At 47.1% G+C, this 14681-nt stretch overlaps 1 protein-coding gene across 1 annotated transcript in view; it reads left to right on the top strand.

Annotated features, from left to right (window-relative positions):
- LOC106995742 (cytokine receptor-like factor 2) overlaps window positions 1-14273 on the top strand; it is a 28098-nt gene extending 13825 nt beyond the window's left edge. Inside the window, exons 4-8 of the mRNA XM_028841970.2 lie at window positions 132-265; window positions 5286-5448; window positions 6819-6939; window positions 10108-10192; window positions 11846-14273. Coding sequence (XP_028697803.2) covers window positions 132-265; window positions 5286-5448; window positions 6819-6939; window positions 10108-10192; window positions 11846-12112 — 770 coding nt within the window. The 3' untranslated portion in view covers window positions 12113-14273. The remainder of the gene's footprint in view (window positions 1-131; window positions 266-5285; window positions 5449-6818; window positions 6940-10107; window positions 10193-11845) is intronic.
- Window positions 14274-14681: the final 408 nt, after the last annotated feature.

Here is a 14681-nt window from a genome sequence, read left to right as displayed (position 1 = left end):
AGCCCCATAAGGTATTAAGGGAAGGGAGGGGTACAAGCTAGAGAAAGGGGATGAAGTGAGCCTGTCACAGTCATCTCAGAGAGGAGGGATGTCACTGTCTGTAACATGAATCTGTTATTTCTTCTTCTCAGTGAAGCCCAGTTCTCCAAAGCAGGTGAGCTTTTCGTGGCATCAGGATGCGGTGACACTGACGTGTTCTGACCTGTCCTACAGGGGTCTCCTCTATGAGGTTCAGTACCGGAGCCCCTTCGACACGGAGTGGCAGGTGAGCCAGGTGGCCGTGACTCAGGGCGATGGTGGCTGGGCGTCCCCCAGGTGTGGGCTGTGGGATTTGCTGTTCAATCAGACTCCCGGGTCCCCTTTGTCTACACCTGCCTGAATTCCACTGTGCTGTTTCTTCCTGAGAGAGCTCTAGTCCGGCTCGCATTTCTCTCCGTGTCTCTGAGGGGTCTCCAGAGAAAGAGAACCAATAATATGTCTGTCTGTCTATCTATCTATCTATCTATCTATCTATCTATCTATCTATCTATCCATCTGTATATCATTCTTTCTGTCTTTCAACCTATTATCTATCTATCTATCTAATTCTATTTTATCTGTCTCTATCTCTTTCAATCAATCTATCTATCTCATTCTATTTAACCTCTATCTCTGTCTTTCAATCTATCATCTACATTGTTCTATTTTATCTCTCTCTGTCTTTCAAACTATTATCTATCTATCTATCTATCTATCTATCTATGATCTATCTATATCTATCTATCTCTATCTATATCATTCTCTCTGTCTTTCAATTTATCTATCTATCCATATCATTCTATTATATCTCTCTGTATCTCTTTCAATCTATCATCTATGTATCTATCTAGGTATGTATGTATCTATCTATCTACCTATCTCATTCTATTTTATCTGACTCTATCTCTTTCTATCTATCTATCTATCTATCTATCTATCTATCTATCTATCTAATTATTCTATTTTACCTCTATCTCTATATTTCAGTCTATTATCTATCTATCTATCTATCTATCTATCTATCTATCTATCTATCTATCTATCTCATTCTATTTTATCTCTCTCTAGCTGTTTCAATCTGCTATCTATGTATCTCATTCTATTTTATCTGTCTTTCTCTTTCAATCTATCATCTATCTATCTATCTATCTATATCATTTTATTTTGTCTCTCTCTGTCTTTCAATCTATCATCTATTTTATCAATTAACTCTCTTTGTTCTATCTCTCTATTGCTCTATCCATATCTATTTTATGTACCAACTCTCTTTTATCTATCTATGTACCATCAATCATCTATGTATATCATCCCTATCTCTATCTAGCTCATCTATCTATCATCTCTATCTACCTACCTATTATCTCTCTCTATTCTACCATCTACTATCCTATCTATGTATTTATCTATCTACGTATGTATCTATATATCTACCTATCAACTATCTGTCTCTATCTATTTATGTATCATCTATCTGTCTACTTCTCTGTGTCTTCTGTCTATGTATTATCTGTCTATCTATCTATCTATCTATCTATCTATCTATCTATCTATCTATCTATCATCTATTTATCTCTCTATCATCTATCATCTAGCTATGTATCATCTATCAAGTCTATCATCTCTCTGTTTTATCTTTTTATCTATCATTTCTTTATCTACCTCTAGTCCTACCTCTATCTCTACATATCTGTCTCTCTACACACACACACAGACATACACAGACACACACACACAGACACACAAGCACAGGCACACAGACACACACACAAACACAGACATGCACACACACAGACACACAGACATGCACACACAGACAGACACGGGCACACACACAAAGACAGACACACACAGGCACACACACAGACACACACAGAAACACAGACACGCACACACACAGACACACACACAGGCACACACAGACACACACACAGGCACACACAGACACACAGACACGCACACACAGACACACACAGGCACACACACAGACACACACAGAAACAGGCACACACAGACGCACACACACAGACACAGATGCAGACACACACACAGACACACAGACGCACACAGACAGACACACACAGAGTCATGTGCTGCCTAAGGACCTTTTCGTCGTCAGCAGACAGCATGTATCACGGTAGTCCCATGTGATTATCACACAGCTGTCCTATGCAGGTGTCCCAATTAGTTTCTTCTACACCCTATTTTTCCTGTAGCTTTTCTATGTTTAGATATGTTTAGATACACAAATACTTGCATTAGGTTTGCCCGCACTATTCAGTACAGTAACGTGCTGTACAGGTGTGTAGCCCAGGAACAATTTGCTATACAGCCTAGGTGTGCAGTGGGCTAGAACAGCGAGGTGTTATATCTACATATATGTGTGTATACACACACACATATACACACACACACATATACATAGCTTATATACATAGCTTATATACATACACATATACACACACACATATACACACACACATATACATAGCTTATATACATAGCTTATATACATACACATATACACACACACATATACACACACACATATATACATAGCTTATATACATAGCTTATATACATACACATACACACACACATATACACACACACATATATACATAGCTTATATACATAGCTTATATACATACACATATACACACACATACACACACACATATATACATAGCTTATATACATAGCTTATATACATACACATATACACACACACATATACACACACACATATACATAGCTTATATACATAGCTTATATACATACACATATACACACACACATATACACACACACACATATATACATAGCTTATATACATAGCTTATATACATACACATATACACACACACATATACACACACACACACATATACATAGCTTATATACATAGCTTATATACATACACATATACACACACACATATACACACACACATATACATAGCTTATATACATAGCTTATATACATACACATATACACACACACATATACACACACGCATATGGGTATACACAGCTTATATAGACACATAACACACATATATACACACTTTATATACACAGCTTATATACACATATTTATACCCATGTATATACACACCTTACATACACCATATATACACACATATATAAACAGCTTATATACATATATATACACACACGTATATACACACTTTATATACACAGCTTATATACACATATTTATACCCATGTATATACACACCTTACATACACCATATATACACATATATAAACAGCTTATATACATATATACACACATGTATATACACACTTTATATACACAGCTTATATATACACACATATATACACACATATATACACATATAGATACACAGCTTATATATACACATATATACACACCTTATATACACAGCTTATATACACACACATATATACACACATATATGTACACACCTAATATACACAGCTTATATATACACATATATACACACCTTATATACACAGCTTATATACACACACATATATACACACATATATGTACACACCTAATATACACAGCTTATATATACACATATATACACACCTTATATACACAGCTTATATACACATATATACACACATATATACACGCCTTATATATACACACATATATGTACACACCTTATATACACAGCTTATATATATACACATATACACACTCTGTGACTAGCTAGAGGTTTGTAAAATACACCAATCGGTCCTCCATAAAAATACACCAATCAGCACTCTGTGGCTAGCTAGAGGTTTGTAAAATGCACCAATCACTGCTCTGTAAAAATGCACCAATTGGTGCTTTGTGGCTAGCTAGAGGTTTGTAAAATGCGCCAGTCAGTGCTCCATAAAAATGCACCAATCAGCGCTCTGTGGCTAGCTAGAAGTTTGCTAAAATATGCCAATCAGTGAGCCATAAAAATGCACCAATCAGCACTCTGCAGCTAGCTAGAGGTTTGTAAAATGCACAAATCAGTGCTCCATAAAAAGGCACCAATCAGTGCTCTGCAGCTAGTTAGAGGTTTGTAAAATGTGCCAATCAGTGTGCCATAAAAATGCACCAATCAGCGCTCTGTGGCTAGTTAGAGGTTTGTAAAATGCGCCAATCACTGCTCTGTAAAAACGCACCAATCAGTGCTCTGCGACTAGCTGGAGGTTTGTAAAATGCACCAATCAGTGCTCCGTAAAAAGGGACCAATCAGCACTCTGCGGCTAGCTAGAGGTTTGTAAAATGCACGAATCAGTGCTCCGTAAAAACGCACCAATCAGCACTCTGCAGCTAGCTAGAGGTTTGTAAAATGGACCAATCAGCGCACCATAAAAATGCACCAATCAGCACTCTGTGGCTAGTTAGAGGCTTGTAAAATGTGCCAATCACTGCTCTGTAAAAACGCACCAATCAGTGCTCTGCGACTAGCTGGAGGTTTGTAAAATGCACCAATCAGTGCTCCGTAAAAAGGGACCAATCAGCACTCTGCGGCTAGCTAGAGGTTTGTAAAATGCACCAATCAGTGCTCCGTAAAAACGCACCAATCAGCACTCTGCAGCTAGCTAGAGGTTTGTAAAATGGACCAATCAGCAGGACATGGGCGGGGACAAATAAGGGAATTAAAAACTGGCCGCCCCAGCCAGCAGCAGCAACCCATCTGGGTCCCCTTCCACACTGTGGAAGATTTGTTCTTTCGGTCTTCACGATAAATTTTCGGTCTTCACGATAAATTTTCGCTCTTCACAATAAATCTTGCTGCTGCCCACTGTTCAGGTCCGTGCCACCTTTAAGAGCTGTAACCCTCGCCGAGAAGGTCTATGGCTCCATTCTTTTTTTTTTTTGAGACGGAGTTTTGCTCTTATTGCCCAGGCTGGAGTGCAGTGGCACGAGCTCGGCTCACTGCAACCTCTGCCTCCCGGGTTCAAGCCATTCTGGTGCCTCAGCCTCCCGAGTAGTTGGGATTACAGGCATCCACCACCACGCCCGGCTAATTTTTGTATTTTTAGTAGAGACGGGGTTTCTCCATGTTGGTCAGGCTGGTCTCGAACTCCCGACTTCAGATGATCCACCCACCTCGGCCTCCCAAAGTGCTGGGATGACAGGCGTGAGCCACCATGTCCGGCCTTGCAGCTTCATTCTTGAAGTCAGCGAGACCATGAACCCACCGGAAGGAAGACTCCAGACTCACAGGTTACATCACTAATCATTGTGTGTGTGTGTGTGTGTGTGTGTGTGTGTGTTTGTTTCTCCAGTCCAAACAGGAAAATACCTGCAATGTCACTATAGAAGACTTGGATGCCAAGAAGTGTTATGCTTTCCGGGCCCGGGTGAAGGCCATGGAGGATGCGTATGGGCCGGACACGTACCCGAGCGACTGGTCAGAGGTGACGTGCTGGCAGAGAGGCGAGACTCGCGGTAATGTTTGTTACGCAGCAGGGCCACATAACCTTGTCACCGGGCTGGAGTAGCCATAACCACCGACACTGTCCTGCCTTCTTGGGAGGTGGGAGGGAGGGTGTTTGTGAGCAGAGCATGTGTCTGAGCAAGCTCAGTCTTCTCTCATCCTCCAGGGCTCCATCTGAAAGCAACAAGCAATTCCGCTCCTTGCTTTGCTCCCTGCCTGCTTTCACTCGGGCTAGTTTTCCTTCTTTTTTTTTTTTTGAGACGGAGTCTCAGTCTGTCGCCCAGGCTGGAGTGCAGTGGTGTGATCTCAGCTCACTGCAACCTCTGCCTCCTGGGTTCATACCGTTCCCTGCCCTAGCCTCCCGGGTAGCTGGGATTACAGGCACGCACCGCCAAGCATGGCTAACTTTTGTATTTTTAGTAGAGTCGGGTTTCCCCGTATTGGCCAGGCTGGTCTCAAACTCCTGACCTTGTGATCCGCCCGCCTCGGCCTCCCAAAGTGCTGGGATTAAAGGCGTGAGCCACCATGCCCAGCTTTCAATGTATCTTTTCAGGGGGCATAATTTCAGGCGTACAGCCACCAACAGCCAAAAGCAAGCTCTCATATGCTGTAAAGACCCCAAGCAACAGGCTACATGTGGAACCTGCCCTTACTTCCTGGGAATGGCTGTGGGATGTGTTCTCGTCCAGAAACAGTGTCTCTTTCCAGAATATTTTCCATAGGAATCAAAATTTGTTGACACTAACTTCATTAAAAAAAAATTAAGGCCCATCTCTACTAAAAATACAAAAATTAGCCTGGTGTGGTGGCGGACGCCTGTAGTCCCAGCTACTCAGGAGGCTGAGGCAGGAGAATCACTGTATTAAAAATACCAGACTGGGCTGGGCCCAGGGGCTCAAGCCTGTGATCCCAGCACTGTGGGAGGCCAAGGCAGGCAGATCACCTGAGGTCCGGAGTTCGAGACCAGCCTGGCCAACACGGAGAAACCCTGTCTCTACTAAAAAATACAAAAAATTAGCCGGGCGTGGTGGCGGCTGCCTGTAGTCCCAGCTACTCAGGAGGCTGAGGCAGGAGAATCGCTTGAATCCAGGAGGTGGAGGTTGCAGTGAGCCGAGATCGCGCCACCGCACTCCAGCCTGGGCGACAGAGTGAGATTCTGTCTCAAAAAAAAAAAAAAAGTAAGTAAAAGATTTGCTGACACTAATATTTACAAAAAAAAAACCAAAAACCAAAAAACAACAACAACAAAAAAACCAAAAAAACCCGAAACAACAAATAAACAACGAAGAAGAAAAAAAACACGAAACAGTGAGGAGGGTGGTTGGGGAGGAGATGAACCATCATGTTGAAAATGCACAGCAGCCTTTTTGTTTCGTTTCAGATTCGTGCCCAGAGCCTCGCGCGCCTCCCAAACCGAAGCTGTCCAAATTTATGTTAGTTTCCAGCCTGGCCATCCTTCTGATGGTGTGTCTTCTCCTTCTGTCTTTACGGAAATTATGGAGGTAAGGAGGACACCTGCCAGGCATGGGTGGAGGATTTTGCTTGCAGAGTATCTGTGAAGTGGGAGAAAAGATTAATAGCCTGACAGAATCATTTCACTGGGCTTCAGTTTCCAATACAACGTCCACTTTTCTGACAGTGCATTGCAAGAAATTTCAGAGGGGCCGGGCATGGTGGCTCCCACCTGTAATCCCAGCACTTTGGGAGGCCGAGGCGGGCAGATCACAAGGTCACGAGTTCGAGACCAGCCTGGCCGATATGGTGAAATCCTATCTCTACTAAGAATACAAAAATTAGGGTTGGATGCAGTGGTTCACGCCCGTGATCCCAGCACTTTGGGAGGCTGAGGCAGGTGAATCACAAGGTCAAGAGATTGAGATCATCCTGGCCACCAGCGTGGCCAACATGGTGAAACCCCGTCTCTAATAAAAACACAAAAATTAGCCGGGCGTGGTGACGTGCACCTGTAGTCCCAGCTACTCGGGAGGCTGAGGCAGGAGAATCACTTGAACCTGGGAGGCGGAGGCTGCAGTGAGCCGAGATCACACCAATGCACTCCAGCCTGGGTGACAGAGCGAGACTCCGTCTCAAAAAAAAAAAAAACCAAAAAGATTAGTTCGGCTAGGTGCAGTGGCTCACACCTGTCATCCCAGTACTTTAGGAGGCTGAGGCGGGTGGATCACCTGAGGTCAGGAGTTCGAGACTAGCCTGGCCAACTTTCCAAAACCCCCACCTCTACTAAAAATATAAAAATTAGCCGGGTGCACTAGCACACGCCTGTAGTCCCAGCTACTCCGGAGGCTGAGGCAGGAGAATCGCTTGAACCCAGGAGGTGGAGGTTGCAGTGAGCTGAGATTGCACCATTATACTCCAGCCTGGGTGACAAGGGTGAAACTCTGTCTGAAACAAAGAAAACACAAAATGAGCCGGGCATGGTAGCGTGCACTTGTAGTCCCAGCTACTTGGGAGGCCGAGGCGGAAGAATGGCTTGAGGCTAGGAGTTTAAGGCTGCAGTGAACTGTGACTGCACCACTGCACTCCAGCCTGGGTGACAGAGCGAGATTCCGTCTCTCAAAAAGAAAAGAAGCGCAGGTAAAGCTGGGCAGCTTGGTGACGGCAGCAAGAAGAATTGTACAAGGTCTGGTATTGTCGTTGCTCAAGCTGTGACTGAATTTTCAGCTTTGGATCCAGTTAGAGATCTAGCCGAAACAATATTCTTTCAGACCCCAGAGAGAGCTTTTCAAAAATGTGGAGGGTGAGTCATTTTCTTATTTATTTATGTGTGTATTTATTTTGAGATGGAGTCTCGCTCTGTCACCCAGGCTGGAGTGCAGTGGTGCGATCTCGGCTCACTGCAACCTCTGCCTCCCGGGTTCAAGTCATTCTCCTGCCTCAGCCTCCTGAGTAGCTGGGGAGTTGAGTCATTTTCTTCTTTATTTATTTATGTGTGTATTTATTTTGAGATGGAGTCGCGCTCTGTCACCCAGGCTGGAGTGCAGTGGCACGATCTCGGCTCACTGCAACCTCCGCCTCCCGGGTTCAAGCGATTCTCCTGCCTCAGCCTCCCAAGTAGCTGGGAGGTTGAGTCATTTTTCTTATTCATTTATTTATGTGTGTGTTTATTGTGAGATGGAGTCCTGCTCTGTCGCCCAGGCTGGAGTGCAGTGGTACGATCTCGGCTCACTGCAACCTCTGCCTCCCAGGTTCAAGCCATTCTCCTGCCTCAGCCTCCTGAATAGCTGGGACTAAAGGTGTGTGCCACCGCGCCCGGCTAATTTTTGTATTTTTAGTAGAGACGGGGTTTCACCATGTTGGCCACACTGGTCTTGAACGCCTGACCTCAGGAGATCCGTCCACCTCGGCCTCCCAAAGTGCTGGGATGACAGGTGTGAGTCACCGCACCCGGCCAACCTCCTCTTCTTATGAAGACCTCAGCCCTGTTGAAACAGACCCTCCCTAGTGACCTCATTTTACCATCATCACCTTGTTAGAGACCCCCTCCCCCATTTCCAAATATAGTTTCATTGTGAGGTTGAGGATTAGAATTTCTTTTTCTTTTTTTTTTTTTTTTTTTTTTTTGAGACGGAGTCTCGCTCTGCCGCCCAGGCTGGAGTGCAGTGGCCGGATCTCAGCTCACTGCAAGCTCCGCCTCCCGGGTTCCCGCCATTCTCCTGCCTCAGCCTCCCAAGTAGCTGGGACTACAGGCGCCCGCCACCTCGCCCGGCTAGTTTTTTTGTATTTTTTAGTAGAGACGGGGTTTCACTGTGTTAGCCAGGATGGTCTCGATCTCCTGACCTCGTGATCCACCCGCCTCGGCCTCCCAAAGTGCTGGGATTACAGGCTTGAGCCACCGCGCCCGGCCTAGAATTTCAACATAGGAATTTTCAAGATGACGGTCTCATTTCAGCCCATCTCATCAACAAGATGCAAATAACCACGTATTTAATGCAAATCCGTTGTGTGCACAGGACGTGGCTCACTGTTCATCACACCTTATTCCTGGTGGGAACTTTTATATTTTTAAGACAGAGTCTCACTCTGTCCCCCAGGCTGGAGTGCAATGGTATGGTCTTGACTCACTGCAACCTTCGCCTCCCGGGTTCAAGCGATTCTCCCGCCTCAGCCTCCTGAGTAGCTGGGATTACAGGCGTCTGCCACCACACCCAGTTAATTTTTGTATTTTTATTTATTTATTTTTTTAAAGACAGAGTCTCACTGTGTGGCCCAGGCTGGAGTGCAGTGGTGCGATCTCGGCTCACTGCAACCTCCGCCTCCCGGGTTCACGCCATTCTCCTGCCTCAGCCTCCCAAGTAGCTGGGACTACAGGTGCCCTGGCTAATTTTTTTCTTGTATTTTCACTAGAGACGGGGTTTCACCATGTTGGTCAGGCTGGTCTCGATCTCTTGACCTCAGGTCATCCGCCCGCCTTGGCCTCCCAAAGTGCTGGGATGACAGGCGTGAGCCACCGCGCCCAGCCTCCTGGTGGGAACTTTGTGAGGACCCCAGAGGCAGGGTCCCTGGGGAGGGTGAGGAGACACATGTATCCACGCGGAAGGCCCTGCCCTCCCATTCTTGGTGTCTCCCCGGGGTCCATACCCTGCACGTGGTTCTTCCCAGCCCTGCTTGGGGGACGGTGGCTGACCTGACCACATTCTCCGTCTCTATTTCAGAGTGAAGAAATTTCTCATGCCCAGCGTGCCAGACCCGAAATCCACCTTCCCTGGGCTCTTTGAGATACACCAAGGGAACTTCCAGGTATCCACCCTCTCCTTGTGTCTTCTCTCCTCTCCACCAAGCAGGTGCACCGTGCCCACACTCATATCTCCCTGAGCGACCCTTTTAGGGAACGATATTTAGGGCCAGGCGCGGTGGCTCACGTCTGTCATCCCAGCACTTTGGGAGGCCGAGGCGGGTGGATCACCTGAGGTCAGGAGTTTGAGACCAGTCTGGCCAACGTGGTGAAACCCCGTCTCTACTAAAAATACAAGAATTAGCCAGGCGTGGTGGCAGGTGCCTGTAATCCCAGCTACTCTGGAGGCTGAGGCAGGAGAATCGCTTGAACCGTGGAGGCAGAGGTTGCGGTGAGCTGAGATTGTGCCACTGCGCTCCAGCCTGGGGAACAGAGCCAGACTCTGTCAAGAAAAAAAAAAAAAAAAAAAAGGAGGGAAGGAAGGGAAGGAGGGAGGGAGGGAGGGAGGAAAGGGGGAGAGAGAAAGGAAGGAAGGAAGGAAGAAAGGAAGGAAGGGGAGAAAGAAAGAAAGAAAGAAAGAAAGAAAGAAAGAAAGAAAGAAAGAAAGAAAGAGAAAGAGAGAAAGAGAGGGAGAGAGAAAGAGAAAGAAAGAAAGAAAGAAAGAGAAAGAAGGAAAGAAGGAAAGAAAAGAAGGAGAAGAAGGAAAGAAAGAAAAGAAAAAGGAAGAGAGAAAGAAAAAAAAAGAAAGAAAGGAAAGAGGAAATAAAAGGGGCGCGATCTCCGCTCACTGCAACCTCTGCCTCCCGGGGTCAAGCGATTCTCATGCCCCAACCTCCTGGGTCGCTGGGATGACAGGCACCCGCCACCACACCCGGCTCATTTTTGTATTTTTAATAGAGATGGGTTTTCACCATGTTGTCCACGCTGGTCTCAAACTCAAGTCCACCCACCTCGGCCTCCCAAAGTGCCGGGATGACAGGCATGAGCCACCGTGCCCGGCCTGTGTGTTGATTTTAATGCTGCTTGGTTGTGTCTGAATTTCAAAGGGAACAGGGTAGAAGGAAGCATGTGTCCAACTCTGACTTCCCGTGATGTCTCAAACTAGGTTTTAAGATAACTTTGGAATCGCCTTGACCGAGTGGAGAGTCCGTCAGTCTGTTGCAGGGCTTAGAATTTTATTTTTGAGGGCCGGGCGCGGTGGCTCATGCCTTTGATCCCAGCACTTTGGGAGGCCGAGGCGGGTGGATCACCTGAGGTCGGGAGTTTGAGACCAGCCTGGCCAACATGGAGAAACCCCGTCTCTACTAAAAATACAAAATTAGCCACGTGCGGTGGTGAACACCTGCAATCCCAGCTACTCAGTAGCCTGAGGCAGGAGAATCGATTAGAACCGGGGAGGCAGAGGTGGCGGTGAGCCGAGATCACGCCATTGCACTCCAGCCTGGGCCACAAGAGTGAAATTCTGTCTCCAAAAAAAACAAAAAAAGAATTTTATTTTTGGTTTAGAAGGGTGTCCGTTTCAGAGCCCCCGCATGCCCCAGACAAGAGCTTTGGAGGGGACTTAGACCTCCCAGACGAGACGGCTTTTCTGTTCCATTGGGAACGGCGTGGCTTCCGTGGGAGGCTGCCCGGTTCCGGGGACGTCTGCGGTGGGTACCATGTGGACGCTATCTGTGGTGTGTCTGTTGTGTTTGAGCTAGAACGTTTCCTCCTGGTAGGAGTGGATCACAGACACCCAGAACGTGGCCCACCTCCACAAGATAGCAGGTGCAGAGCCAGAAGGTGGCCCTGAGGAGTCTCTGGTGGTCCAGTTGGCCAAGACGGAAGCCGAGTCACCCAGGACGCCGGACCCACAGACCGAGGACGGAAAGGCCTCTGGGGGATCCCTCCTGCTTCCCCACCAGCCGCCCCTGCAAGGCGGTGATGTGGTCACTCTTGGGGGCTTTACCTTTGTGATGAATGACAGCTCGTATGTGGCGTTATGATGGACAGACAGCTGTCAAAGCCAACGTCAGGATCCACGTTGACGTTTAAAGACCGAGGGGAGTGTCCCGGGGACTCCACACCACGATGGACGGGGATGGTCCCCTCCAGTGATGGTAGGGGTACCGCCTAATGAAGATGCTCTTAGGCTCAGTTTCCCCCACGTGGGTCTCTCTGTTCAAAGGCTTGATGGCGGATGGGAGCCAATTACTGGAGGAGACGGTCTCCCAGTTCCCTTTTGTGCCTGAGCGTTGTGACGTAAACCCCAAGGCAGGACGTCCAAAATGCTCTAAGACCATCTTCCGCGCTCTGTGAGCCCCCAGTTCCGTCCGTGTTCCATGTCCATAGGACTGGATTCTCTGAGAAATTTTTGTTTGTTTGTTTGGAGACGAAGTCTCACTCTGTTGCCCAGGATGGAGGTCATGGCACGATCTCGGCTCGCTGCAACCTCTGCCCCCCTAGTTCAAGGGATTCTCCCGCCTCAGCCTCCTGGGTACCTGGGATTACAGGTGCCCGCCACCAGGCTCGGCTAATTTTGTATTTTTTAGTAGACACGGGGTTTCACCACATTGGCCAGGCTGGTCTCGAACTCCTGACCTCAGGCGATCCACCCGCCTTGAACTCCCAGAGTGCTGGGATGACAATCGTGAGCCACCACCTCCCTTCAAGTAATTCTTCTGCTTCAGCCTCCTGAGTAGGTGGGATTACAGGTGCCTGCCACCATGCCTGGCTAATTTTTTTTTTTTTTTACTTGCTATAGGGTTTCACCATGTTGGCCAGGCTGGTCTCAAACTCCTGACCTCAGGTGATCCACCTGCCTCAGCCTCCCAAAGTGCTGGGATTACAGGCGTGAGCCACCATGCCCAGATCTCAGAGGAATTTTTTTTTTTTTGAGACGGAGTCTCAGTCTGTTGCCCAGGCTGGAGAGCAATGGCAGAGTCTTGGCTCACTGCAACCTCCACCTCCTGGGTTCAAGCAATCCTCCTGCTTTAGCCTCCTGAGTAGCTGAGACTACAGTCATGCACCACTGCACCTGGCTAACTTTTGCATTTTTAGCAGAGACGGGGTTTCACCACGTTGACCAGGCTGGTCTCAAATTCCTGACCTCAGGTGATCCACCCGCCACAGCCTCCCAAAGTGCGGGGATGACAGGCGTGAGCCACCTGATCCGGCTTTCAGAGGATTTTCTTTTTTCTTTTTTCCAACAAAGAATAAAGCATTTCATCTTTTTTTTTGTTTTTTTTTTTTTTGTTTTTTGTTTTTTTTGGGACAGAGTCTCACTCTGTCGCCCAGGCTGGAGTGCAGTGGCCGGATCTCAGCTCACTGCAAGCTCCGCCTCCCGGGTTCACACCATTCTCCTGCCTCAGCCTCCCGAGTAGCTGGGACTACAGGCGCCCGCCACCTCGCCCGGCTAATTTTTTGTATTTTTAGTAGAGACGAGGTTTCACCATGTTAGCCAGGATGGTCTCGATCTCCTGACCTCGTGATCCGCCCACCTCGGCCTTCCAAGTGCTGGGATGACAGGCGTGAGCCACCGCGCCCGGCCCTCATTTCACCTTGACTTCTTCTGTTACGCTCCACCAAGTGAAGACAAGAGAGAAAAACTGAAATTAAAGCATTTTCACCTGTTTCTTTCTTCAACGTTTATTTCAGGTCTGGGTACATGTGCAGGTGTGTTACGTGGGTGCATTGCGTGATGCTGAGGTTTGCGGTATGAAGGATCTGGTTACCCTGATACTGAACATAGTATCCAACGGTGACTTTTTCTTTTTTCTTTCTTTTCTTTTTCTTTTTGAGATGGAGTTTCCTTCCTGTCGCCCAGGCTGGAGTGCAGTGGTGCGATCTCCGCTCACTGCAACCTCCGCCTCCTGGGTTCAAGTGATTCTCCTGCCTCAGCCTCCCGAGTAGCTGGGACTCCAGGCACCTGCCACCACCACGACCAGCTAATTTTTGTATTTTTAGTGGAGACAGGGTTTCATCATATTGGTCAGGCTGCTCTTGAACTCCTGACCTTGTGATCCACCTGCATTGCCTTCCCAAAGTGCTGGGATTAAGGTGTGAGTCACCGCACCAGGCCTAATAGTAAGTTTTTCAACCCTTGCCCCCCTCTCCCTACCCCATCTGGTAGTACCTAGGATTTCTTGTTGCCATCTCTATGTACCAAATGCTTAGCTTCTACTTTTTTTTTTTTTTTTTGAGACAGAGTCTTGCTCTCTTGCCCAGGCTGGAGTGCAGTGGCACAATCTTGGCTCACAGCAACCTCCACCTCCCGGGTTCAAGTGATTCTCCTGCCTCAGCCTCCCGAGTAGCTGGGATTACAGGCACCTGCCACCAGGCCTGGCTAAAATTTTTGTATTTTTAGTAGAGACGGGGTTTCACCATGTTAGCCAGGCTGGTCTCGATCTCCTGACCTCGTGATCCGCCCGCCTCGGCCTCCCAAAGTTCTGGGATGACAGGCGTGAGCTACCGCGCCTGGCCAGCAATCTTATGGTATACATATATGTATATATAGACACTAATAGTTGATAGCAATCTTAGGGGGTGTGTGTGTATATATACACACACTAATAG

Source organism: Macaca mulatta, chromosome Y, assembly GCF_049350105.2.
Source record: "Macaca mulatta isolate MMU2019108-1 chromosome Y, T2T-MMU8v2.0, whole genome shotgun sequence".
NCBI classification, from domain to species: Eukaryota; Metazoa; Chordata; class Mammalia; order Primates; family Cercopithecidae; genus Macaca; species Macaca mulatta.
Note: the sequence above shows the minus strand (reverse complement) of the source record. Positions and strands in the feature narration are given on the sequence as shown.